This window comes from Pseudoliparis swirei, chromosome 24 (assembly GCF_029220125.1).
Source record: "Pseudoliparis swirei isolate HS2019 ecotype Mariana Trench chromosome 24, NWPU_hadal_v1, whole genome shotgun sequence".
NCBI classification, from domain to species: Eukaryota; Metazoa; Chordata; class Actinopteri; order Perciformes; family Liparidae; genus Pseudoliparis; species Pseudoliparis swirei.
In genome coordinates, this window is record NC_079411.1 from 3,379,975 (window position 1) to 3,407,320 (window position 27,346).

General features: G+C 45.0%; 2 protein-coding genes across 2 annotated transcripts; both read right to left on the bottom strand.

Annotated features, from left to right (window-relative positions):
- Positions 1-26: 26 nt before the first annotated feature.
- On the bottom strand, positions 27-4,135 carry LOC130190325 (uncharacterized). Its single transcript, XM_056409658.1, has 10 exons — positions 3,876-4,135; positions 3,086-3,164; positions 2,531-2,634; positions 2,175-2,447; positions 1,975-2,068; positions 1,249-1,316; positions 1,086-1,151; positions 772-909; positions 562-678; positions 27-450 (listed from the first exon to the last, which is right to left on the bottom strand). The coding sequence occupies exons 2-10, from the start codon at positions 3,162-3,164 to the stop codon at positions 298-300; spliced, it is 1,092 nt and encodes a 363-aa protein (XP_056265633.1). The 5' UTR covers positions 3,876-4,135; the 3' UTR covers positions 27-297.
- A 478-nt stretch (positions 4,136-4,613) lies between these two features.
- On the bottom strand, positions 4,614-27,330 carry LOC130189775 (zinc finger protein 850-like). Its single transcript, XM_056408709.1, has 18 exons — positions 27,241-27,330; positions 26,022-26,196; positions 25,538-25,914; positions 25,048-25,228; positions 24,732-24,784; positions 23,699-23,864; positions 23,508-23,594; positions 22,964-23,038; positions 22,786-22,872; positions 22,342-22,419; positions 21,772-22,014; positions 20,205-20,974; positions 19,993-19,999; positions 15,443-15,562; positions 9,465-10,426; positions 9,188-9,336; positions 8,865-9,157; positions 4,614-6,518 (listed from the first exon to the last, which is right to left on the bottom strand). Exons 1-18 carry the CDS (start codon positions 27,247-27,249, stop codon positions 5,842-5,844), a joined length of 4,509 nt encoding a protein of 1,502 aa, XP_056264684.1. The 5' UTR covers positions 27,250-27,330; the 3' UTR covers positions 4,614-5,841.
- Between the last annotated feature and the right edge of the window lie 16 nt (positions 27,331-27,346).

Consider the following 27,346-nt stretch of genomic DNA (forward strand, 5'->3'; position numbering starts at 1 on the left):
GTGTTGAAGGACGCATTGTGCACATTCGCTGAACATTTGGAGTGATTGGGCCAAATAGTTCTGAAGTTATGAGCATTGAAAAACAAGACACGCCCCCTACGAGGCTTATTGGTCCACATCACCTCAACAAAATAAAAAATGGCGGAAAATCTAAGTCGGGGTATCGGAGGCTTTTTGTAGAGCAGGTGGAGATCGACACGTGTGAACAAATTCAAGTCAACCCAAATTTGACGTCTATATCAGACGTATATTTTCCTCAGACCCGACAAGCCTGCCACATTTAGTGAGATCTCAAATTTAAAAAACACGAATAATAAAAATCAAAGCGAATGCAACCGGGTGCAGAACAATATAACAAGTCATATTGCAGGATTTAAAAAGACGAACCCGGTGTTCAGCCGGGGATCTCTTGGGGGCGGCCGCCGTCTGCCCGTGGTCCACCGTCGCCTCCTGATGCGAGAGAAGAATAAACGAACTATTGGAAGGCGCACGTCGATAAAAAAACAGCCTGGCATTTCAATGTGAGGAAGGACCCAGTTTAATATCAGGCCGATGGCGTACCCTCGTCTCCTCGGGGGGGCGGGGACGTTGGGACGGGACGCGTTTGTTGATCTCAGCCAACATGGCGCTGCTCAAGCGGACCGGTGTCAGCGGGATGAAACAGCCCTTCAGCGTCACCTGGGTCACAAAAATGCAGAAACGATAACGCCGTTAATTTGTGTCTCCGAAAAGTTGTGATTTCTAAAGCCCAGAGCAGCGTGACACACGTACCCTCCGGCCCCGCACAACGAGGGCCCGCTCGGGGGGGTCAGGGGGGGACGGCCCGCCGACCTCTTCCTCAGGGACATTCGGAGTGAACTTTCGCCGTCTGGGAGGAACCTGTGGCTCAGGAGCTGTGCCAAGTATTTGCTAATAACAACAACAACAACAACATACATTTATTATATCGATGTGCATTCTATATGTTAAGCACGTAACGGTTCATTTAGACACATAAAACTAGACAGACGGATACACACAAGCTATAAAAAGACAAGAATGAAAGGACATTTTGTTTTCAAATAAAGGCTAACAGAAAGGCTCACCTCATAGGAGTGTTGCCATAGCAACTGCACCAGGATCTTCATCCCATCACTATCACTGAGGTGCACCTGCGAAAAATAATTAGAAGTTAATTTACAAAACACGCTGCAAGCTCAATATTGTCCCAACAGTGGAAGTGTATACGACACAACAGCAAATACTCACGCCGTCTTTACTCCAGAGGACACGGCAGTCCAATGGAAAGAACTCGGCCACGGAAAAGTACTTCACACCTTTAAAAAAATGAAGAAACACATTTAATGAAAAAATATCCAAACATACACTACCGTTCAAAAGTTTGGGGTCACACAGACAATTTGGTGTTTTCCATGAAAACTCACACTTTTATTTATGAAATTAATTTTTAAATGAATATCAAATATAGTCGAGACGTTGACGAGGTTAGAAATAATGATTTGTATTGTAAATATTAATGTAGTTCTTCAAACTTGTGGCTCAAACGAAGGCCAGTTTTATAGCTTCTCTCACCAGCATAACTGTTTTCAGCTGCGCTCACATAAAAAGGGTTTTCGAGGGTTTTCTACCCCTCTGTTAGTCTTCTAAGGCGATAACACAAAGTACCATTAGAACACTGGAGATGGGCCTCTACACACCTCTGTAGAGACTTCTTTAACAACAGATAACAGTCATTTACACATTAACTATGTAGAGAGCGGATTTATGATCAATTTAATGTTATCTTCATTAAAAAAACAGCGCTTTTACTTTTGAAATAAGAAATGTTTTCTTTTTCTAAGTGACCCCAAACTTTTGAACGGTAGTGTGAACTTTAACTATTTTATTTAAAAGTTTAAAAAACACAATTAATATTATTAAATGTTTGCAACAGGTTTTCCTAGACTGTATAATATAAGGTATATATAAACATGCCCATCAGCGTCGCCTCGCGCTGAAACTCCTGCCGCATGGCGTCCTGCAGAGACACCTCCACGTCGAGGCGTGGGGGAAAGTCCACAACGAAAACCTAGACAAAACAAAAAAGTTGGATGTTACAATATACAATTTCATTTAAAACGCACACGATATTCTGCAGCGAGCGCATTCAAAAACACACTGAAAAACAAGCTTACTTTAGGACAGCAACTGGAGACGATGGCCAGCAGCGAGCCGAAGTCTGCTCTGGCCTCCTCAAGTGTCCTGCTGGACGTCAGATTGTTACCCGGAGCCAGGACACAGATGGCGTCGGGTGTTCGGGGGAGAGCGGCGTGCAGAACTTCGTTCTTCAGATCAGTGGCGCTGGCCCCCGGCGTCGACATGACACCGAAGGAAAGTCTCCCCTCCGGCATCTCCACGAACCCGTCCGCAACGGCCCGCAGATGGGAGGCTCCGACAAGAAGAACAAACTGAAACAGGAAGGGTGATCGTGAGAATTCAAAGAGCTCGACTATAGAGAGTAGTTTGTTCATAAGTTATATAACCGTACTACCTTCTTGTCTGGAGACTCGGCCGGAATTACCAATTTATGGCTTCTTCCAGTGAAGGGGGATTTTCCCCACTGCAGCACCGTGTGGCGGTAACCAGAACCACGGCCTGTTCATAGACACAAGAAACATATAATAAACAATTACACATCTTCTTACCTTCGCATTGAAAACACGGAAGGTTATGTTTTGATCGCCGTGTATTTATTTATTTATTTGTATGCGTGTTACTCGCATAACTCAAAAAGTATTAAACCGAATCGCATGAAATTTGGTGGGATGATTGATTATTATCCGGGGACCATTTGATTAGATTTTGGGATCGATCTGGTCAAAGGTCAAGGTCATGAAAAGGTCAAAATCTTTTTTTTTACCATAGCGCGGTCAATTTTTATCCAATTGGCATGCAACTAATGCCAACATTTTCATAATTCAATGCCCAATCTTGTGATATGCGAAGGTATGCGCTCTACCGAGTGCCCGTTCTAGTTACTAGTAAAACAGTACAAAACAGAGGGGGGAAAAGCATGACACAAGAAATAAAATGGTTGGTTACATACATGCAGAATTGGCATTCCCACGTTGCGCAATCCTCAACTTGTCAGCCTGTGAACGGCGGGACGACCTCAGACACGGCATCTGAAAATATGTCGGGCATCAAAGATTAATAAACTACAATTACATTGTTATAAACAACTAGGAATAAGCAACAAATCAGGTAGGGGCATTTGAGCTTTTTTATCATGAATACTAGCATGCTTTGTAGTTTCCTGTCTTCTCTAAGATCACATCAAAATAGTGAAGGGTGGAGAGTTTATTTATTTGTTAAAAATATAACAATCGGATAAAAACTATGTGTACATGCTGACGTCAGCCAGTCGCTCAGACGCTAATAAACACAACATCGTCTCTGCGTTGGAACCAGTGTATTTGTTTTTGTACCCTAGTGGCGATTGTGCACAGCTGCAACGAAGTAAGCTCGTCGTAAATACACGGAGTAACCGGAAGTGATATTCAGGCAGTTATTTTTGCCCACGAACTCACAGAGTGCGCATGCACGTTTACAATCTGCGCAAAAATAGCCTTAAAAATCCACAGAAAAAAGTCTCCATCTGCGCTTCATCTAACGTTTACATGCGTATGAACATGTTTAGCTTCATATTCCTTTGGTTTGACACGGTAATGTTGATTGTTAGTTTACAGTATTATTGACACGTGTGTTATGCTCTTTTTCAGTTATACAACGTTATATTTTCCTCCATTAAATTCAGCCAAATACAACAACCCGTCTGTTCTTTGGAGGGGATGTATTGTCAAGCTGGCTGTAGAGCCGAAGAATAAGTTACTTACGACAAACTGTCGCGCGCTCAGTCCAGTCTGAACCCGGTGATCAGGTCAGGCCGCGACGTTTCACCGACCGCAGCTCGAACCGGCTCCGAGAACGCTCCGTTCCGGCTGCGCGCGCACGACCGTTAGTGTCTTCGTGGTGTGCCGTCCGCCTTTAGCTGACGTCAGCTAACGTGAGCTAGCAATGGCGCGAACATCAACACTGGTGACGTCTCCTTTCGGAGAGAGGCTTTCGAAGCGCGTGGTCGAGGAATCCAGGACGATTTTTTGCGGAGGCGCGCATTGATGACGTTTGAAGCCTCGCGAGCGGGCTACCGTACCTCGTGACGGACTCAGGAAGTGCTTCGTATTCGGTGCGCGATTCGAAATGTAATAAGGGGCAGCGAAACGTAGCGCAGCTGCCGTTTAGTGGCGTTTTCTTTGTAGATAATACTTTGATGTTGTAAATAATAGTGTTAGTATTGTTTACTTCTCAATGTCCCACTTTCCTGTCCTTACAAACAAAAAGAAGGACACTGGGAAATGAATAGACAGAAGGCCAGTCTGGGTAAAATAGGTTCAATTTCACTCTTGCAATGAATGTCAAAATTACAATTAAAATGGTTTATAAAGAGAAACCTGATGAACATTTAAATACGTTTCTTTACTTGTGTGTTATTACACTGTTTTAAGCATCACAACAAATACTTAGGAAAGATAAATTTCTCCGTTAAAAAAAAGAGCAAAATAATTTACACAAAATGACATTTTCTGATACATTTATTGATTAAAAAAGAGAAAAAGGACCAGGTGGCTCGTCCTCATTACAGCACTTTAACAGAACCATAGACCCTGTCTGTGGTTTATATAATTTCTGTGTTTTGTTTAGCGCATAATGAGCCCAAACCTAACCGCGTCAACACGGTCTCTCCTGTTCCAACTACCTTGAGGGTGACTGAAGGACTTCATACAGGATATTAAAACTGCTCGAGCTGAAAACGAGTCGCAGCATACCAACACCTTTTCCTGTCTGGCTCCATGACATAAATATTCAATCACACATCTCAAATCAACTTAATATTCTTCATTGCTTTAGGTGAGAAACCTTGTGTCACTGTAAATAAGCCCAGTGGTTTTTACATTATGACGCATTCAGGCTCCGTTCAGCAAAATACCCACGTGCGATATTCATTTGTGTTCATATATTTGCACCTAACGCCAGTATGACACGTCCCACACAATCAGACCGAGGCAGCACTTTTCCATCACAGCCTTTTTAGGACGATTCTTTTATTCACAATAGTTTTCCAAACCAGTTGAACCTCATTCAATGATTTGGTTGAGAATAACATAAAACAGAGATAAAATATTCATCACCACTAAGGCAAAATGGTCTCGGCCATAAAAACAAAAACCTGATGAGTATCATAATCCTTTTGCTTCATTACTGGCGAAAACATTTCGGACATTTCAGTAGCTCAGACACAAAGAATGAATTCCAGTTTCACCCGATTCCTCGACTGCTCATCGTAACGTTTGATACAACAATATATTTACTCTTCAATCCAACTTCCACATACACAATTAGTGATGGACAAATACTGCATGGGAAAATGTGAAATCCCGGACCTCAAGTGAACTATTTGTACTACAATAAATACTTTAAATGTGTACATTCTGATTCAACTGACGTGGTGGTTCGAGTGAGAAAAGAGAGCAAATAGGACTCAGTTTCCTAAGATTTGAACCGCGTTGCTGAACGTCCTTTGACACATATTGGTTTATCAATATCAGGGAGTTAAATATTTTAGCTTCAATACTTCTTTTTGGAGTTTTAACGGCGGCCTCTTCACAGAGGTACATCTTTCAGTTATATATATATATATATATACACACACACATATATGTATATATATATATATACACACACACACACACACACATATATATATGTATACGCCTACTGTTCTCTACGCTTCCTATACGTTTCTCAGTCATTTTTGTCCGCTATGCACATGTTAATCGGGGAGTTATCGTCACTTTGCGATAAGTCGTCGCTCCTCGCGCCCGACGCCGACTCGTGCTTCCGCTTGTGGATGCGCAGGCTCTGCGAGCGGCTGAAGCCTCTCGCGCAGACGTCGCAGCTGTACGGCCTCTCGCCCGTGTGCAGCCTGAAGTGGTTCTTGAGGCTGGAGGCTCGCGTGAAGCTCTTATCGCACTCGGCGCAGTCAAACTTCTCCCCGAAGTGGATCTTCTCGTGCTCCCGCAAGCGGCCCGACTGGTTGAAGCTCCTCTCGCACACCGAGCAGTGGTACGGCCTCTCCCCCGTGTGCGTGAGCCGGTGTCGGTTCATGGCCCCCGAGTGGGCGAAGGTCTTCCCGCAGTCCGGGCAGACGAACGGCTTCTCCCCCGTGTGGACCTTCTGGTGACCTTTGAGTTGACCTTTCTGCGTGAACTGCTTGGCGCACACGGAGCACTGGTAGGGTTTCTCTCCCGAGTGGATTCGCATGTGGATCTGAAGGGCGGACATCTTGTGGCAGTCCCTCCCGCAGAGCCCGCAGCAGTACGTGCTCTTCGTCAGGCTGCCGTCGCCCTGCTCCTGCCCCGGGGAGGCCGGAGGACTCTCTCTCTCGCTGTCGGAGACTCCATCGGGATCCTCTCCAGACGCTGTGGGAACAAGGACGACAAAAACTGTTCATTTCGTGACACTGAAGACAGACGATCCACCATGAACTCATTGACACCTTTTTGCTTGTTAAAGGAATACTCCACCCACAAAATGACCAGCTGTACATCAGTTCCTCACATCACGCTACCTCGAAATACTTGAGTTATTTAAGAAAAAAAGAAAGAAAAGAGAAAGGTTTTGATAGATTGAAGTAAACGGGAGGAGCATGCATTTCTGCTAAAACCTAGACAAGTGAAAACACTTCTGCACAAACAAGTTTCTCATCCACGGGTGTCAGAAAATACGTGCGTTCGGGAATTCTCGACCATACGACTAAATAAAAAAACGAAGCTCTGGATTATACCGCTAACTAAAGTTGTGCGGGAGTTTTGTAATCGGTTGTTAACAAGGTGCCGACTACGAGATCGAGGAGCCTCTCGATGGCTCCCAACATGCCGACTGATGGCAGCCAACGATGCAATCCTTGAAAAAAAGTGCTGACGCAGCTAATGGTGTTTACCTGAAGGGGGACCGCTGGGACGGCGCTATCAGCCGAGCTCATAGGCTCACGTGTGCTAAAAGTAGGCGTGGCCAGACAGGTTATGTCAACAAAGAAAAGGAGAAGCTCAGACAAAAACACACACATGGAGGAGAGGGGGGCGACATAACTCCACCATCCTTAGTGGGCCTTTAACCGCCGGCATACAGGAGGGACAGCTGATAGACGGCGGGTCGTCTTGGGGGTGAAGCGTTTCCTTGAAAAAAAGACGCCCGATCAGCGAGGAATCCAACGCGATGCGAGATGAGCAGAACAAATATGAGATGCAAGCAAATAATCCGTCGATCAGCCTTCAGATCACGCGTGTGCCGCGTCAGCCGAGGAGGGAACACCATGTGACTTCACGTGTAGAGAGGACAACCCGACTCGTGCCACCGTGCCAAAATGTGCAATATAGGAGATAATGTTGAATATATCACAGATATTTATAAAAGGAGGAACAAGCAGCAGGTGGGTTGAATTAAAGAAAGCAAGAAACACAAAATCACCACTAACCACGAGTGCAGGTTCTCATTTTCAAACCAGTCGGTCAGAGACGGCAAAGACTCAGTCGGAGTGAACTGAAAAAGACACAGTCCACTTTTTATCATCTCAAATGTCAAAAAGAGTGGAGAGTGATGCTTATGTCTCTAAGAAACCACCTCAGCTTGTGGGACAAACACAGTATATAAATATATATGAATAAATAAATATATTGTATATATATAAATAAATAAATTGTATATATATATAAATAGATAAATATATGTATTTATTTATATATATAAATACAAATGTTTTAACTGGACGGAAAAAACTAATTACATTTTTAACTCGGATAATTAAACTGCAGCGACTGAGTTGACATTTCAAGTGGGGGGAAAAAATGAGAAGCCTGCTCCTGTAAGGTAAGTTTAGGAAAATGTGTTTTTTTACTCTGCTGCTTAATTCCCGAGAACTGAGCTTTTCCAAAACCAGAGCGAAGAAAAAGGAAGAACGCTTTTATTTTTTTATGTCCGCTCAGAACGAGCCAGACGCTGAAAGAAGACAACTTTCCTGCTGCCTTCAACTTTGTGCTGATTATTTTGCCATTCAAGGGATTCAGTGAGGGCAGAAACCTCAAAGTATACACAAGTGTGAACACACTTCAGTGTTTCCCTTTTTGGGGCCCATTCAGGGCGCGGGTATCCATTGATTCAGACCCTTCATAGATTGGTTCAATCAGAAACAGTGTGGTTTTTGCCCGGTAGCTTTGCTTGCATCCCGTATATTACACAACATTTGACTACACAGAAATGAACTTTTAGAGTTACTTGGCAGAGTGAGAAAGCCAATGCAGCAGCCTCCCCACGGTCCTAGTGCCCGTGGATTTAATGCATTAAGTATGATGATAGGCTATTGAAGGGAAGCATAAGGAGCATGTTATAGTTATAAATAACTAGTCCATGTAAGAAACAAGAGTTTCATTTCATGACATCACTATTTATTTTTTTACAAGCCAATAATGCCAAATTATTTGGGGGCCCTGAAGAACATTTTACTAAGATAAAGCCGTCTGCTCTTCACGCGGGGAGCCCCTCCCCCCTAATATAATGGTCGGGGAAACACTGCACTTCACTTCCACGCACACACATGAACTCTCTGCAGACATGAAACGAGGGTAAAAAGAGAGAGAGAGACGGGTGGGCGGAGCTCAGAGAGGAAAAAGGTGTTTTAATCCTTCAGTGGATCGAGGTCCCAGTTAATAGCTGTAACTTTGTTTTCTAAAGCGAGGGACATTTGTACTCCTGGAAACTTGCTTCCTTACCTTTCCCGTTTAGGAGTTCATCCTCTTCCTCCTTCACCGTCATCCTGATGTCTGCCTTGCTTTCCTGCCGCTGCTCCTCCTGCTCCTCCTGCTCCTCCTGCTCCTCAGGCTCCTCATGCTCCTCCTGCTCCTCCTGCTCCTCCTGCATGGTGCAATCCTCACTGCCGGACGCCTGGTCGGGAGCCGCTTCTTCTTCTTCTTCGTCTTCTTCTTCTTCTTCTTCTTCTTCTTCTTCTTCTTCTTCACAACACAAAGGAAGCGGTGGATGAATCGTCAGCGGAGGCCTTCCCGGCCTTTACAGTGAAGGGAACCTGGTTGTTCACCTACCGCACACCGGCTCCTCCTCTTCCTCCTCCTTCACTATTACATTCACACGTGGGCTGGACGCGACGGCCTCCGGTCGCTCTTCTGCTTCTTGCGGGTCGTTTTCACAGCGAGCGACTTCGTCTGAGGAACGGGGCTCAACCGACACCTGCGAGAACAGTCAAGGAAGAACAAAAGGGAAACAACGGGGTTGAGAGGTCGTGTACGAACGCAGGCGTGCGTTACATGAAGAAGAATAAACATTGAGTCAAAGTCAAATATAAACATCGCCTCTACCTCAGAGCTGGCGCTGTCGACCGGGCCGGGCTGCGACGCCTCGCCAGCGGCAGCTCGGACCGGCTCCGAGACGACGCCGGCGGCGATGTCGTCGTCCGGCGCCGCCGCTCCGCCCTTGCGCCGCGTGCACGACCGCTTGTGGTTCCGGAGCGTTCCCGCCAGGGAGAGGTGGCGCCCGCAGTCCCCGCACGCGTACGGCTTTTCCCCCGTGTGGATGCGCGTGTGCCGGCGCAGCTCCCCGGGCGCCACGAACGACTTGTCGCACTGCGCGCAGCTGTAGGGTTTTTCCCCCGTGTGCGTCCGCATGTGCGTCGTCAGCGTCCACTGCTGCGCGAACGTCTTGCCGCAGGCGGCGCAGTGGTACGGCGTGACGCCGGTGTGGAGGCGCTCGTGCCGCACCAGCGTGCCCGACAGGGCGAAGCGCTTGTCGCAGTAGGAGCACTGGTAGGGCCGCTCGCCGGTGTGCGTCCGCTGGTGGTCCCGCAGCTCCGCCGCAGAGTTGCAGCTCTTGGCGCAGGCCGAGCACGGGAACTTCTTGCGGACGAAGCCGGCCACGACCTCGGAGTGCATCGCCTCCAGGTGCGTCTTCAGGTGCCAGTGTCGGGAGAAGCTCTTGGGGCAGACGGAGCAGTGGTACGGCCGCTCGCCGGTGTGCGTCCGCCGGTGCAGCCGCAGCTCGCCCTGGCTGGCGAAGCGCTTCTCGCAGAAGGTGCACGGGAAGGGTTTCTCCCCCGTGTGCGTCCTCTCGTGGATCATGAGCAGCCCCTTCTCGGGGAACCGCTTCTCGCACGCGGCGCAGGGGAAGGGCCTCTCCCCCGAGTGGGTGCGCAGGTGGCGCTGGAGCTTGGAGGCGTAGGGGAAGTCTTTGCCGCACACCGAGCAGCTGTGGAGAGCCGGCGGCTTTTCATTCTCGCTGTGGTCGGACGTCTTGGGGGGCGTCTCCGGGGCCACGGCGCCCTCTGCTGAAAGGAGGGAAGCGGTGGTTTTTTTTAGGACGCGTCTTCAAAACAGTGTCCAGACATTACATTACATTACATGTCATTTAGCAGACGCTTTTATCCAAAGCGACTTACAATAAGTGCATTTCAACCTAGAGTACAAACTAAGAACAACAAGAATACAGGAAGTAACATTTCCTCAACATAGTCGAACTACAAAAGTACCATAAGTAAGTGCTATCTAAGTGCCACTGAAGTGCTAATCTGTGTTTTAATCCAGATATAGTCGGAAAAGGTGTGTTTTCAGTCTCCGACGGAAGATGTAGAGACTTTCTGCTGTCCTGATGTCAGTGGGGAGCTCGTTCCACCACTGAGGAGCCAGGACAGCAAACAGTCTGGATTTCGTGATTAGCTCGAGGTGCAGTAGTCACAAGTCGATTGGCTGTTGCAGAGCGGAGCGAACGTGCCGGGTGTACGGTGTGACCATATCCCGGATGTAGACGGGCCCGATCCGCCTAGAGGCACGCCAGGACCAGTGTTTTGAAGCGGATGCGAGCAGCCACCGTAACCAGTGGAGAGCGGAGGAGCGGAGTGGTGTGGGTGAATTTCGGGAGGCTGAAGACCAGTCGAGCTGCTGCATTCTGGATGAGCTGCAGGGGTCGGATGGCCTTAGCAGGTAGACCAGCCAGGAGGGAGTTGCAGTAGTCGAGGCGTGAAATGACCAGAGCCTGGATCAGAACCTGCGCCGCCTTCTGAGTAAGAAGAGGACGTATTCTCCTGATGTTGTGCAGCATGTACCTACAGGAACGCGTCGTCGCAGCGATGTTGGCCGTCAGGGAGAGTTGACTGTCGAGTGTCACCCCGAGGTTCCTGGCAGTCCGGGTAGGGGCCAACACAGAGCTGTTGAAGGTGATAGTCAGGTCATGGGTGGGGGAGCCTTTCCCTGGAAGGAATAGTAGCTCGGTCTTGTCAGGGTTGATTTTCAGATGGTGAGCAGACATCCACTGAGAGATGTCAGTCAGACAGGCAGAGATTCGCGCCGCCACCCGTGTTTCGGACGGTGGAAACGAGAAGATCAGTTGGGTGTCATCAGCATAGCTATGGTAGGAGAAGCCATGCGAACGAATGACAGAGCCGAGAGAATTTGTGTACAGAGAGAAGAGGAGGGGACCCAGGACGGAGCCTTGAGGAACCCCAGTAGTGAGAGGACAAGGATCAGACACAGATCCTCTCCAAGTTACCCGGTAGGTGCGGTCTTTAAGGTAGGAAGAGAAAAGAGCGAGTGCAGTGCCTGAGATCCCCAGGTCCTGAAGAGAAGAGATCAGGATCTGGTGGTTCACGGTGTCAAATGCTGCAGAAAGGTCGAGAAGGATAAGGACAGAGGAGAGAGAGGCTGCTCTAGCAGTGTGAAGCTGCTCAGAGACAGCAAGGAGGGCCGTCTCTGTCGAGTGGCCGGCCTTGAATCCAGACTGGTGAGGGTCAAGAAGGTTGTTACTGTGGAGATAGGAGGACACTTGGCTCAAGATAGCTCGCCCAGAGTTTTGGAGAGAAAAGGAAGAAGAGAGACCGGTCTGTAGTTGCTGACTTCAGACGGTCGAGCGTGGGTTTCTTCAGGAGAGGGTTGACTCTCGCCTCCTTCAGAGAGTTAGAAACAGCCAGTTGAGAGGAGCTGTTAATAAGATGGGTGAGGAAGGTCAGAAGGTCAGGAGCAATAGCCTGGAGAATGGGAGACGGACGGGGTCAAGGGCGAGGTGGTCGGTCGGGCGGAGGTCACCAAGCTAAGAACTTGATTGGGAGACAAGGGGTGAAAGAGGAAGAGAGGGGATGAAGAAGTTAGTGTTGGTGAGGTGATAGAAGATGGATTTGTAAAGGAGGAGCGTATGTCGTCTATCTTGTTTGTAAAGTAGTCGACAAAGTGGCTCGGCAAAAGGGTGGAAGGAGGAGGGGGACAGGGGGGATCAAGGAGGTTGGAAAAGATAGAGAAGAGTTTTTTGGAGTTAGAGAAGGAAGACTGAATTTTGGTCAGGTAGAACGAGCTTTTGGCTGCAGAGATAGAGGAAGAGAAGGAGGAGAGGAGATTGATAGAAGAGCAAGTCTTCCGCTTGATTCGATTTGGCCATTTTCTTTCCAGGGTGGCTCTCTCGGCACCGAGTCCGACAACCACGGAGCCGGAGAGGATTTCCGAACCGGTCGTGTCTTAAAAGGACAAAGAGAATCAAGAGATGAAGACAGGGAAGAGAGGAGAGTGTCTGCAGAGTTAGGATGCATGAGTGAGAAGCAGTCAGTTGAGGGAGAGCAGATAGGACAGAGGAGGCCAGAGAGGAGGGGCAGAGGGTGCGAATGTTGCGGTGCAGAGTCTGTAGATATGGGTGGGTTGTCAGTACCAGAGAGCGAGAGAGAGTAAGAGATGAAGAAGTGGTCAGAGACATGGAGAGGAGTCACAGTGAGGTTAGAGGTAGAGCAGTTTCTTGTGAAAATGTAGTCAAGGTGGTTGCCGGCTTTGTGAGTAGGAGGGGAGGGACTGAGTGAGAGGTTAAAGGAAGACAGTAAGAGTAAGAGATCACATGACTTCTCTGTCTGGATGTTAAAGTCACCCAGAAGGATGAGCGGGGCCGTGTTCCGCGAGTTCGATAGGAGGACGCCTAGCTCGCCCAAGAAATCTCCCAAAGAACCAAGGGGACGGTAGAGAACAACAATGTGAAGTTGAACCGGATGAGTAACGGTCACCGCATGAAACTCAAAAGTCAGTGGGATAAAGAGTGGAAGCGGTAGGGACAGAAACACCATGTGGGTGAGATGAGTAAACCTGTACCTCCACCCGACCAGAGGGTCTGGGTGTGTGGCTAAAGGAGAAGGCAGAGGAGAGAGCAGCCGGGTAGACGTGTTGTCTGCTGTGATCCAGGTCTCAGTGAGAGCCAGGAAGTCAAGCGACTGCTCCACAGCAAAGCCAGAGATGAAGTCGGCCTTGCGGTTGGCTGACTGACAGTTCCAGAGGCCTCCTGTGACCAGGTGCTGGGTGTGAGTAGAACGGGTAGGAAGGATAACAGAGGAGGGGTTCCGGTACATGAATGAGCGAGTCCTATAGTAACTACGAGTAGAGATACGCACAGGTATGGAAAAGACACACATATTCAAAAAATGGGGAAATACTCAGCCACCCCCGAAGACTCCAACGGAAGACTCCTTTGTCTTTGTCCTCCGAGTCTTTGTCCTCCGAGTCTTTGTCCTCCGAGTCACGCTGACGCTACAGCTGACGCGAAAAACCCCACCCGGTTATGAGCCCAAGTTAGTGCCAATTACCTCCAGCCGCGTTGACACCGCCCCTTGGCTTTTGCTATTCAAATGACACTCAATAGAAACCAGGTGACGATCGCTCGTCCAATCAGTGAAGATTCAGGTGTCGGAACACAGGACACACCTCTCTACCAAAACAACTCCTTAAAACAGGACAGACTAACAATCCAGCAGCTTTAGACAACAAATACAACAGTAACTTTAGCAGATAAAACTAGTTTAAAGAAGATACTTAGCAGGATCCAAGTAGTCAGTAGTCTCGCCTCACAGGTAGAAAATGCACACGCAAAATGCAGACCTGCTGGAGGAAGGTCGTCCTGCAGACTCGGGTCGATGTCGGGGGTGAACTCGGCTTTAAGTGAGAGCTGCTTCATGCGTTTCAGTATTGTCCTACTAATAAGGTAATGAGGAGAGAAGTTTACGTTCTATTCTTTAATCTTTCTGAATTGCTTTTTTGTTGAATATATTTGGAGTTTGTGGATTAAAGCTGCTCCTCGGGACACTGACTTGTTTCCAAAGCAACCTTGGTTGTCATAGATTCAGTGAGTGTGCATGAAAGCACTTGTTGAGTATTTTAAGTTACTGAATAGTTATGCATGTTGTATTACCTCGTGTCCTTAAGATGCACGTTTGGGATTATAATTGACTTTAAAAAAGTGAGTATTTTTCGTGCATACTGATATTATTTTCTATCACAGGTTCAAACTGCACCGTCTTATTATTAAATCAATTTGAGAAGTTGAAAATATTCCTCAATTTGGTGATGGGGGTCCCAGCCAGATCAGTAGAGAACCACTGGGCCAGACCAGTAGAGAGCCTCTGGTCCAGACCAGTAGAGAACCACTGGGCCGGACCAGTAGAGAACCACTGGTCCGGTCCACATCTGTCTCACATGTTCTGAGCAGCTTAACTTTCTCAACTGTGACAGAAAAGCTTTGAACAAAGTTTATGTAATAACGTGCGTTTGATATTTAATACAGTAATGTGGGTTATAAATAAATATAATTAAATTGATTTATTTTATAATATTAAGAGAAATTTGCTTATGTATATTTTTTACATTTATATAAATGCATGTACAATATTTTTTACACTCGAATTAACAATAATCAAATGCAAAGACAGTTATTTAACAATATGCTTGGGAGTAGTTAAAATTATACATTATATTTATAGTTTTACAGTTCAAACGGCCCTTTGAGGGCAGCCGTGATGCTGATGTGGCCCACGGTGAAGAAAAGTATTATGGTATGGAGTCGCTGTTGGGAGATAAATAATGGGATCATAGCTGTCGACCGTGGTGCATTCAGGTACCTTGATGCATTCACATCTATGTACGGTTGTGGTTAATTAAACTTGTCTTGTTTTGGATCTTGCACACACGAGACCTGGTAAGTTACTGCTGAAGAAAACCCAACGTTTCCTGATTTGGCTGCTTCAAAATAAAAGCTTTAAAAAAAAAAATGTAATACGGTTATTTTAAAGAACTTGTAAAAAAAAATAAGATCAACACCAAACTATTATACTGTAAAGACGAAGACTGCTGCATTCAGATCATTACGAATGCAGCCATACGTCCACCAATTAAGCATTTTTACAGATAATTTAATCCAGATGATACAAGGGGTTAAAAAGAAATATTGAAACGCAATCACTTTGGAGCCTGCATATTATAATTATATTATATCAGAAGGTATTTCTCGTACATCAACCTCATTAAGGTACAGAGAGACAACACAAACTCACTGAGATCTGAGAAATCCACTTCTTCTCCGTCAGAGTTGATCAGGCCTCCGATTTCTTGCGGTTCCTCCTCTGCGGGGATGGCAGCGGGTCCCAAGTCCTCCGGGTGTTCAGAGCCCATCACTCAAACATACGACCTGGAGAGAGGTGGGGGAGGGAGAAAAACGAGACAATTAAATTCATAGAAAATCACAGAATACAGGACAGACACATCGGATGTGCTTTACAATACATGTCATTTAGCTGACGCTTTTATCCAAAATGTTTGCATCCTTTAAAATGTAATGATGGTTCATTGATGAGGTCCAATAAGAAATGACTATGTGTTCGTACTAAAACTCTACAAGGGATGTATTACTATGAGACCCATTAAACCGTTCTGGGCTAGGATCCATCAAGTGTTCGAGGCTACAATTTGACATACTTCATATATTTTATTTTGAAATCCCTGGAGGAAAAGATGAGGCGAATTACTGCAATGAATCATTAATAACAAGACTTCAAAATCAAGGTGCTAAATCACAATTCTGCGAGAAATTGTCCCGACATAATGACGCACGTGTCAATCAACCGCAACCTAGATATCATATTCAGGGTTTCTTTTTTTAATAATTAGGATTAAAAGAACGATTTGAACCAATAGGATGAGTCCAGATCTGAATTCATTCCCCAGAACAAACCCCCCTTGGCCACAATCAGACATGATTTATTCCCTGACTGCAACAGTGCCTCGACCCCTAGAAGACAGACACTCCCCCCCCCTCCCCCTCCTCCTCCTCCTGCTGCTCAAGGACACTTCAGCAGGGCGGATGCTTTGTTGTGGCAGGAGGACTGGACCTGGCTTGGGGCCTGATGGACAGTCGTGAATTGTCCTTAAATTAAAAAAACACATGTTGTGCAGCGTTTTTACCATTAACACAAATACATGACGTCACTGGCTGGTCCTAAATAAAAAAAGAGGGGGGGGGGGAAGCACTGGAGGAAACCTGCGCTCGTGCGACTGCACGCTCACACATATACAGAGAGGAGAGAGAGAGGTCCAGTTGACGTTAGCTCAGCATTAGCTCGGTGACTCTCATCCCTTTAACCCCACACACACACACACACACACACACGTTAACTAATTGTAGTTTTAAGTTAAGCAGCAACATAATTGAACCCCCCAAAATACCTGTCGGCACCCTAATTGACTGTATCAAAGAGGCACCCTTGCAGCACAGACTCGTATTTGACCTCCGCCTCTCCCCCCCCCCCCTTCACCCCTCGAGCTTAAGCCGCAAGTCAACAATAACAAACAGTCCCGACAGATTCGACACGGAGTCCAACGTGAGACACGACGCGTTACAATCCGCTGCAAACTGCCGGAGGAGCACTCGGAACGGACAATAGACATGTTTGTTCTCCTCTACCAACCTCAGCATTGATTTTTTTCTTCTTCTCTTCCCCTCTCAGGTGAAAAAGTAGTCGTCCCCGACAGAAGTTCATTTAGAAAACGACGCGGTGGGTTTTCCTACTGGTCGCTCGTGTTCATGCTCGATGCGTTCAAACAACGCGTCGCGTTGTTTTGCCGCCCAAAGTCGCGAGGTAAGTTAAATAAGCGTTTGGAATCCGAGGATAACCTTTCTAGCTTGAGCCGATATCCATTTACTGGAGGGTCGGAACTTCCGGTTGGCTTTTAACACCAAAATAAAAGCCCCACTAATGTAACTCGTTTCATTTCTGCCCTGTTCGAGACTTTTATCTTCTTTAATTATATTAAAATCCGTATATTATATTATATTGCGGTTAGTTGAATCTGGTATGTAAATAAAGCATTATAAAAGTATCAGCAAAGTGTATTTTCTTTTAAAAGCACACTATATATATATTTACATATACATTATATGTATATATATATTTACATATACATATAAATATATATATATATTTATATATATATTTACATATACATGCATATACATACATATATATATATATACACACACACACACACACACACACACACACACACACACACACACACACACACACACACACACACACACACACACACACACACACACACACACACACACACACACACACACACACACACACACACATATCAACATGTATATTGTAGATTGGATTGGGAAAACACGTCTCAGCCTCTCGGACCATCAGCACCGGTGTTACGGTTTAACAGGCGACCCTGTTAACTGGCGACTTTTCACGTCTATCTATCCTCATGAATGCCGCTTGGTTTAATTTAGTAACGAATTGTCAACCTCTCTCATATATTTAATAATATTTATTATACAAATGATATAATTCGACATTCACGAGGGCAGCTCCGTGTTCTCTTCCTATTGTCAACAGCCGTCTGTAACTAAGACAACGGACGCGTTGGTTCAAAGTCCCCAGTTTACACGGTCGCTTCTTAAACTGTAACACCCCAAAACTCCGTTCTTTCTCCTCGGCTCTTCCACAGCTGCAACTCCAGGCCGTCAAGCTCCTGCAGTTTGCGGATAACACCCCCTCCTTGGACTCATCTCTGGTGGGGATGTCACAAAGACTCAGGCTCACGTATAACAACAAACAGAAGACATGTTGACCAAAAATCTCGGCATTGGATTTGTTTGTTTCTTCTTCCGGTAAAAATATCGTGAAGTCTCGCGAGAGAAGTTTACTGGAGCGACTTGTATATGTCAGACAGTGGTGGATAATCGACGTCAGTGTTTTGGTGTGTTCAGTTAAATAAGCCTTTTAATGTGAGAAGCGTTGTAGCTTTAGCTGCTAGCCACTTACAGTCGTATCGGAACTTCCGGTTTTTGATTTTGAAACCACAATAAAAGCCCCACTGATGTGTAACATAATATAATATATAAATAACTTGTTCCCCTTAAAAAAAAGATTTTTTGATTTAGAATTCTTCTTCTTCTTCGCTTTGTATGTTATTTCTTTTATTGTATTATTGTCTGACAAACCTAATTGTTGTATATATATGTCTAATGTTGATATGTCTAAACTTAAATAAATAAAAAATACAACACTGAATGAGTTTACCATGGTCAAATAGTTTTAATAAAGTAAAATATGAATAAATACTAAAAACATAGCATACAAACACCATAAGACATGGTTGAAAATCAGATGTAATATTATGCAATACTTATTACACAAACATGAATTTATCCAAAACTAGAAAAAGGCCACTGTTTCATTTTATTGTTGTACTTGCACAAAACAAAAACAAAAAATGTCAAACGTGAATCCTAACTAATCCTTTAAACCACTGAATGCACTTAATAATGATCATAACAGTAATGTTTACAACATATTTAAGTCACTAACTCTCTGAATGAACACAAGCACAGAGACAGGAGATCAATCCTTTCCCACTGCAATAAGACTTTATAATAAATCACTCAACCATAATAACACCATCACACTGTTGTTTGTTTACATCTTTGTAGTATTGTTTTTTTAGTTAATTTCATATTATTATATTATTTTATTGATATATATTCTATATCTATCTGTCTATCTATCCATTACACTTCCCCAGTGCTATTACACATTTCCAGAAAAAGAACTACAAATATGCAAATTGGGGATTTTTTATGCTAATTGGGCACATTTAGGAGAAATCTAACGTACACGCAAAAAGACAAAGTAGATAAATTAACACTGAAATTTGTGTTTTGAATGGATGCAAAATAACCCTCCCCAGCCCGAGCCTGATATCGGAACACTGTGACGTCACTCATAGCCTCGCGCACACCGGCAGGGGACGTGATACGTCAACCTGCAGCTGGCTAACGGCTAACTAGCATGTAGCACTAACTCGGCCGCCGCAGGATGATTTAAAACACTCACCTCGTTCCCGGGGGATTCGAATCAGCACGCGGACTCTACCCCACCCCCCTCGAGCACCAACCAACCCACCGACCGCGTACCGACATGTGTGTTTATGTCTTTGTCTGAGCAGTAATACTCCTGCGAAAGTTAGCGCGAGACTGACTCCGGGTTGCCAGGTCGGAGGGCAGAAATATGCAATCCAAGCTGTCAAATAAGAGCCACAACACGTCTTGTCTGCTTAGATGCCTAAAAACATCAAACTTTACTTTAAATCAGATTCTCACAGAGATTAATACTTTTAAATATCGGATGAAAAGAAACTTTTAATTTTAAAACACACTCCAGAACTACGATGATACTTTTTTGGTGATAAATATCCAACGTTAGTGTCCATCATTCAGTTGGTTCCTATCGCTTCTCTAAAATCTTTTGGCATGGATTATAACTTTAGGAACAAGTCAGTCAGACGTCCATGTGTGATTGGTTGAGTTTGTTGCGCTACGACATCGGCTGTCAAAACAAAAAACAGTTTGTGGAGTTAATGTGAGAATACATTATTTCAGATGTAGAAAAAAAAACCAGACATGGTTCTTAAAAACGACTGTATTCCATCAACATGGATTTTTAAAAATACCATGGATATTGTCCATAATCTCATCAACATTAAGTATTAGTATTTGGCATGCATGATACAAAAGGCACTCAAATTGTACAGATGGGCTACGAGAGGAGGGGAAAAGACAACACGGTCAGCTTTCAGATGATTCTTGGCAATCCACGGCGACTCTGCCGAGCATATTTTCAGACACAATAATATTCCCAGCTGTAATGGAAGGAAGAAGAGCAGGAAAGAAGCGCATTTTACTGTAATATCTTCCAAACACGGCTAACAACAACCCCCCATAAAAAGCGTCAACTGTCAGACGTCCAGCCTGGCGTGTTGCTTCGGCCTGCCGAGCTGCCTGGTCGGGCCGATGCTTTTCCCGGCGTGCGTGCGCTGATGCTGCCGCAGACCCTGGCGGTAAATGAAGCTCTTCCCGCACTCTCCGCACTCGTAGGGTCTCTCTCCGGTGTGCAGCCTGTGGTGCACCTTCAGTTCCTCCGCTCTGGAGTAGCCCTTCCCGCAGACGCTGCAGGCGAAGGGCCTGTCCTTGATGTGGGTCTGGTAGTGCGCCGTGAGGTACGAGTTTATCCGGAACGTCTTCCCGCAGATGGAGCAGGCGTACGGCCGCTCCCCGGAGTGCTGCATCTCGTGCAGCTTGAGCGAGGACGCCGTGTGGAAGCCCCGGCCGCACTGGGAGCAGAGGAACGGCTTCTCCCCCGTGTGGATGCGCTGGTGGATCTGGATGTAGCTTTCGTTGATGAACTTCTTGCCGCAGTCGGGACACGAGTAGGGCTTCGCCTTGACGTGCGTCTTCATGTGTTCCTCCAGCTCGGCTTTCTCGCCGAACTGAACGCCACAGCGGCAGCAGGAGGGGAGCCGCGGCGCGGCGCGCTCGCCGGCGTCCGACTCCGCCGCGTGCGCCGCGGCGAGGTGCGCCTGCAGATCCGAAGGATTCTCGCATTCTTGTCCGCACTCCGGGCAACGGAGGGAGGATTTGATCCGGGACTCCCCCGGCAGAGACTTCAAGTACTCGGAGTGTTCCGGCGCGATGGGGTTCACCTCTTCGTCAAGATCCACGGCGCCCTTTCGACCTTCAAAGACATGAGGGACAAATCATGTTTTACTCAACCGGTGTAACGATCTGTGCATCGATTAAAACTTCAGCTTTACCTCCATTGTGGTGTATTTATTACTGGAATGAAACCCATTTCGTTTCCCTGAGTTGCCAGTTTTGGGGCCAATTCTTCAAATATCATACAAACTGCTGGATATTTAGAGACCAAGTCAGGTTTGAAAAGCCGTGTAAAGTATATTTCATAATAGAATAGAATATACACTTTTATTAATCCCCAAGGGGAAATTAGTTCTCTGCATTTAACCCATCCTTAGTTATTATGGGGTTCAGTGCCTTGCTCCCCACTGAGCTAAAGCCACCCCCAAATGTCTTTCAACAGTATTTAACAGCTCAATTGATGATGGACAGCAAAATACAAGCATTGAAAGCAGGTTAGTGAGAGATTGTATTGGAAGGCTCAGCGGGTTTTATGATTAAATGCATATTGATGGTTTGCTTGAAAGACAGAGCCAGACGGATATAAGTGCTTTGTAAAGATTTGTTATAAATAAATAAAAGACAGTGTATCGACTGCCTGTAATTTGAAGTATTTGAGATGAGTAAAAGGTTGCAGTTTCATTGTGAGTAAAGTTTACCACACTAGTGTTATAGGTTGTGGACGATCCAGAATTCTAACTTTTTTTTACCATGGGTCTTTAAAAAGTCATGAAATATATATATTTTTAATTGTGTCTATGAAGAAGTGTGGAAACCCTCCAGATACACAGATAGACAACCATAGAGAGGCAGATATTTGAGGAGCTCCAAGTTCACCTAAGTGGACCTTGTAGTGCGTTTTGAGGTTCCCCTTCTGGTTGAAGCCCCGGCTGCAGATGGAGCAGCGGTACGGTTTCTCTCCCGTGTGGATCAGCCCGTGCCGCTCCAGCTTGTAGGCGTGAGGGAACTCTTTGCCACACGCCGAGCAGTGGTACTCCATCTTCTCTTTGGGCTGCTTCAGGAGCTCCGGGGGGATCTCCATCGGGACACGGGGCATCTTTCTGCCGGGGCGCTTCTTTCCTACGTGGGGGGGGGGGGGGGGGGGGGAATGACAGGAAGGTTAGGCCGATAAGTTAAATAGAAGAAAGAAGAGCTTGTGAGCTTTGTTTGTTTGTTTGTTGCAATGCCTTCTCTCAACTTGCTGTTATTTAGGTATTGTTCCTATTTTCACTCAAACACTTGATTGGACTGCCACTTCTGACTATGATCAATAAAAAAAAGGCGCTTTGAGTTTTTCTCTGCATTAATCAGCTGGAACAAAGCAAACATCTAGACGTATCTCTACGGCGGGTGTGTACATTAAACACTGGTTATAAAACTCTGACGCACCACTTCCTTTGCTCTTACCAGCAGGAACACTCGTGTTCTTTCCGTCCCCATCGGCAGACACTTTGGTATCTTTTCTTCTTCTGTAAGGGCGCTTTGCTGGAAAAAGATTTTAGAAAAAGAAAATGTCTCAAAAAGTTGATTTAACACAAAAAAACAGATGTTAAACTGATATAGTAATACGGGTTGGTATCGAGAACTGGATCAAAATTAGATTCAAAATGTTTTAACCAATCAGGGTTTTGTGAAGAGATCAATCTTTCCCCACTGTGGGACTAATAAAGAAATATCAATAAATAATAAAGGAAAATCAAATCTAATCTAATCTGAAATAATGCTCCCATGTGCGCTGACACATTTCCTGTAACTCCTGCAGCTATTTTTACCACTTATTGAGTAATAATTAATACAGACACTGATAAAAACACCAAAACGATACCCAACCATATGGTTTCCTCCTCTTACCAGCAGCACGGCGGACATTCTTGGAGTGCAATTCCTCCGATTCGACGATGGCGGGAAAATTGACCTTTCTCCGCGTGCGCCTCGAGACTGTAAAAGGTCGAAGACAAACGGTCAAGACTCAAGGCAACAGAACAAAAACGTGCAGAATGCATTTCAAATACATTTCAGGAGCACTCACTTCCCGGCTCCTCCTCGAGGTCTTCGGCAGACGACGCGGGAGCTTTAGGAATCTTCCTCCTGCCCCTCGGTTTGACTTTGTGACAAAGAGAAGAAGCAACTTGTATTATATTAATGCTTAATTACAATTATAATTTTTTTAAATACACATATTATGACTCTCGTGAATCCCCCATGCATTCAAATAAAAATCAATATTGAGAATGTGTATTATACAGGGTTCATACACATGTTGACCAATGGGTTTCCAGGACTTTAAACCAAATTTCCATGACCAAATATTTGGTGAAACGTCGGTGTATAAATGACACAAATGAATGAGAGACAATAATTTGATTAAAAGAAAAAATATTTATATAAATGTGTATTCTTTTAATCAAACTGCATAAGTAAATCTGTAAATATAACACATTTACATTAAAAAAAATTCATGACTTTTCCAGGCCTGGAAATAATAATAAATATTAAAAATGTCATGACTTTTCCAGGTTTCCCATGACCGTACGAACCCTGATTATAATTTTAAAAATCCCCTCTTCACTCACCGGGAGGAACTTCTTTCTCCGCGTCGGAGGCGTCTAACGACACCACCGGTACCTCTGGAACCGTCTTCCTTCTTCTGTGTCTCTTCCCTGGCGACGTTAAATATTTAAAAAAAGAGAACCGAGTTACGCCTATGACTTACAAACCTGTATCAATTTTCATTGTTTTTTAGTTTTTTAGACTTTGCGTTTACCACGATATACGGGCGAGGCCGCTGCCATCTTTACTACTCTCGCTTTCTCCTCCCCTCCTTCCCTTTCTTCATCCTCCCCCAGAGACACAACCTCCACGATGAGCGTTGGACTCCTGCTGTCTCTCTGGTTTTGGCCTCGCGGCCGAGACTCGGACGGGACGACACCCTGTGATCATAACCAGCAGAAAACCATCAGAAACGGTCTCCCCCCGGGGAACAGCGCTTACAGGGTTAACTTCCGTATTGTTCAACCGATTTCCTCATGTTTTATGTGTCTCTAGGGGACTCCTTCAGTGGCGGCGATGTCATCATCTCAGCGTCAATGTACATCCACTAAAAGTGCTTCTTTTAGCCACCATTGGGCTCAGAGAAAACTTTTTATTTATTTATTATTGTCACTTAAGACACATAAATATAGGACAAATAGGGTCCAGGTTGAAAAATACCAAAGTCACCCTTTAAGCCTGCAAATAGAGCAGATTAAATGCATTTTATAGTTGCAGTTATATATTGTAATCCCAACTCTTCTGTGTGTGTGTGTGTGTGGGGGGGGGGGGGTATTTATTACTATTATTAATGGGAGTTGTTAATTAGTTAATAGTGCTCATTAGTCTTCCCTGCAGTGAGATACACAACACTCCTCTGGTAACTACATTGTACTTTGATGTTGTACTTTAACGGTAATATAAACCAGAAAGCAGAAGTTACACTGCTATTCCAAGAATTTTGGAAAGTCACTAATTTTCACGAGTCACTAATTTCCAAAAAGTGGATCGTAATTCTGTTGCGCAATAAAATTGATTGTTTTCCCAGACATTTCTTACTTTCCACTAATTCAAACTGGAAATGTTTCATTACAAAATAAGACAACTTCAATATTTATTAAACTTTTATTGTTGTCATTCGGGTACTTGTGGTGCTTTCGAATTGTATCGGATGCAGCGTGATGATATTGCTCTATACACGATCACAAAGATCCACTTTTATCTATGGCGGTTAAAAAATATATAAATTGCATCTCAAGATGAATTACCTTGCTCGGCTGAGGACTCTCTCTGCAATCAGAGCCTCGGTCCGGACTACCTCCTGGAAAAGAAATCAAATCAAGATCTCAGGTGGAAGAGAAACCAGACATGACGACCGACATTAGACTAATGTTGTGAGTCATGACGACTTATTCAACTGTCAACGTGAACAGATTGATATGTCTTCATTCATTAAAAACAGCTCTTGTTTTGGATAATTCTAAATAAATAAACCTTTGGTTGCAATATTATTTAACAGCTACTAAAAAAATGTGCTTCAGCAAATAAACTCAATGGGAAACTGAAACAACAGGAAGCACTTACTGGCGTCCCATTCAACCACTTCTCCATCAGAGTTGATTAAACCACCAATTTCTTCTTCTTCCTCCTCCTCCTCCTCCTCCCCTGCCTGCAGTCTCACGGTCAAATGGAGCGTTTGATCCTCTAGGTTTGCAGACGCCATGATGCATTCACGTGTCTTCAGGGTCGCACGTTCAGCGGAACCCTGGAGACAGAACACAGTGCAAAAAAAAATACAGCTTTCATTTTCTAATATGACAGTCGGGGGGAAATATTATGAGCTACGGACGAAGCTACAGGTCGTTAAAGACCCTGAAGGAGTTTCCTTGCAGCTACTTTTTTTTTGCATGAGCCGCAAATCTTCTTTTAACATTGTCAAGAGAGCATCTGTTTCAACAAGCGTGTCTTGTGAGAGGCCCGATGCGACAGTATTTAAATTAATCAACACTTAACTTAGAATATGTTGACCATATGAAACCACAACTGGATAACGCATGACTCTATGTTTGCATACCCTTTGGCACGGGGCTGATCTTTTGGTCTCTTCGGCGTCTGTTGCCGTCGATGTGCTTTGTTTTTCCTCGCGGGTCTGGTGGTCGCCCCCCACACGTTCTCTCCGGTTGGACTTCACGTTGCTTTTGTGGCCGAGGGTCGTCTCTCGCGCCGGGCAGCAGAAGGGTTTCTCTCCCGCGTTGTCGCACTGGTGCGACGTCACATCCGCCGTCCCCCGTGAGCAGGATGTCTTCGGTTTCTCGTCCGCGTCCATGAGCCCCTCTGAGCTCTGCACAGTCCCCTTCCCGCACGCTTTGAGGTCGGCATGACGAGAGTGTACGGAAGAATCCTCCTCCTGCTCCTCCTCTTCTTCTTCTCCCTCTGAGCTGACGCGCTCATCTGTGTTCGACGTCACAAAACGAAACAAAAATGTGAAACTCTTTTTGTGTGTGTGTGTGTACGTTATCGAGCGAGGTGATGCTGATATTTAAGATTTTTCCACTCACGATTTTCACTCACAGTCCAGCCTTCCTCCTCCTCTTTGATGATAACTCGAATCTCTGGTGTCTCGCAATTATAGTCGGGGCTTGCCGGGGATTTTTTGGAATCGCGATTCGGCGAAGTCTGGTCGTCATAGTTTGGATTAAGACTCAGTGACAACGGATCTTGGAGTTCAGGATCCTGTTAAAAGTAAAGACAGAGACACTGATGCTCAGGAATGAACGAAGGAAAGAAAACAATAACAAACCTCAGACACCTTTATTTATATTTATGCCTCATCATCTTTTGTATTTATGACTATAATAATGCTCCAATATTATAATTGACGTTACCTTATATCCCTGTATTATTACATGTATAACACATTTATTAAAAACTCAATCCAGAAAACAATATGACCAATTTGCACTGTGTATTACTGAGGCACTACATTTATACTCTGATCGAGTTAGGTGTCACTCAGTTCCCTCATCTCAATTTTATTTAATGTCCATTATTAAAAAGCTTGTATTCTTATAGTTTATTTGTGCCATTTTAGCGAGAAGAAAAAACAACCTTTGCCCTGCTTACATCTCGTAGAGCAAGCGCAACGCCAAAAATAAGATATCTATAGGAAATTAGCACCTCTTTAATGCATCGTCTTACATGCATAATAATAATAATAATAATACATTGTATGTGTATACTGCTTCAAACGGGTATTGAAGGCACTTTACATGGAAAACACAAACATTAAAATAAATACAATGTACACAAGAGAGATGACATTACTGCAAAAATATTACAGTGGGCTTCTCAATAAATTCATTTATTTTAGTTACGTTAGATAGATTTTTTAAAAGGTTTTTTCATTCCCAACACTGGGACCCACAACACGCCAGGGAGCAGTGCCTTCAGTTTTACGACGTCACTGAACGCAACGCGCGTTAGTTTAATAACAAACGTCACGAGTTAAGCTAACGACGGGTAGCTTCGCAATAGAGCTATTCGGACACTATTTATAAGCCGTTAAATGTTGGATATAAATGAGGGGAGATGTTTAAAACTACGGTCTCATCCCCAGTCGACCCCTAACAAGGTAACAGTTATCATATCCACCTGGATACTAACAACGCGTCTACCTAGCTAACGTCAGGTAACTGTAACAGTTACGCTACATTCAAAGACCGCCAAGCAAACGGCGGTTGACTGCGACGACAGCGGTTACTGCACAATAACGGTTACCTCGAACATAATGCGCGGTCATAAGAAGACCAGGGCGAAGAGTGAGCGGAGCTAAAGTGTCGCGTTATTCCGGGTGACAGCAGCCCGTCGTCAACTAGCTCGTTGC

What these genes read in the sequence shown, in the direction of transcription:
- LOC130190325 (XM_056409658.1), bottom strand. Translation starts at nt 3,164, where the DNA reads ATGCCGTGTCTGAGGTCGTCCCGCCGTTCACAGGCTGACAAGTTGAGG. An exon ending in CCGAGTCTCCAGACAAGAAG is followed by an intron (nt 2,448 to 2,530) that starts GTAGTACGGTTA and finishes TTCCTGTTTCAG; the next exon opens with TTTGTTCTTCTTGTCGGAGC. An exon ending in GCCCCCCCGAGGAGACGAGG is followed by an intron (nt 451 to 561) that starts GTACGCCATCGG and finishes CTCTCGCATCAG; the next exon opens with GAGGCGACGGTGGACCACGG.
- LOC130189775 (XM_056408709.1), bottom strand. An exon ending in GATCAGCCCCGTGCCAAAGG is followed by an intron (nt 25,229 to 25,537) that starts GTATGCAAACAT and finishes TTCTGTCTCCAG; the next exon opens with GGTTCCGCTGAACGTGCGAC. An exon ending in GAGGAGCCGGTGTGCGGTAG is followed by an intron (nt 9,158 to 9,187) that starts GTGAACAACCAG and finishes TTCACTGTAAAG; the next exon opens with GCCGGGAAGGCCTCCGCTGA.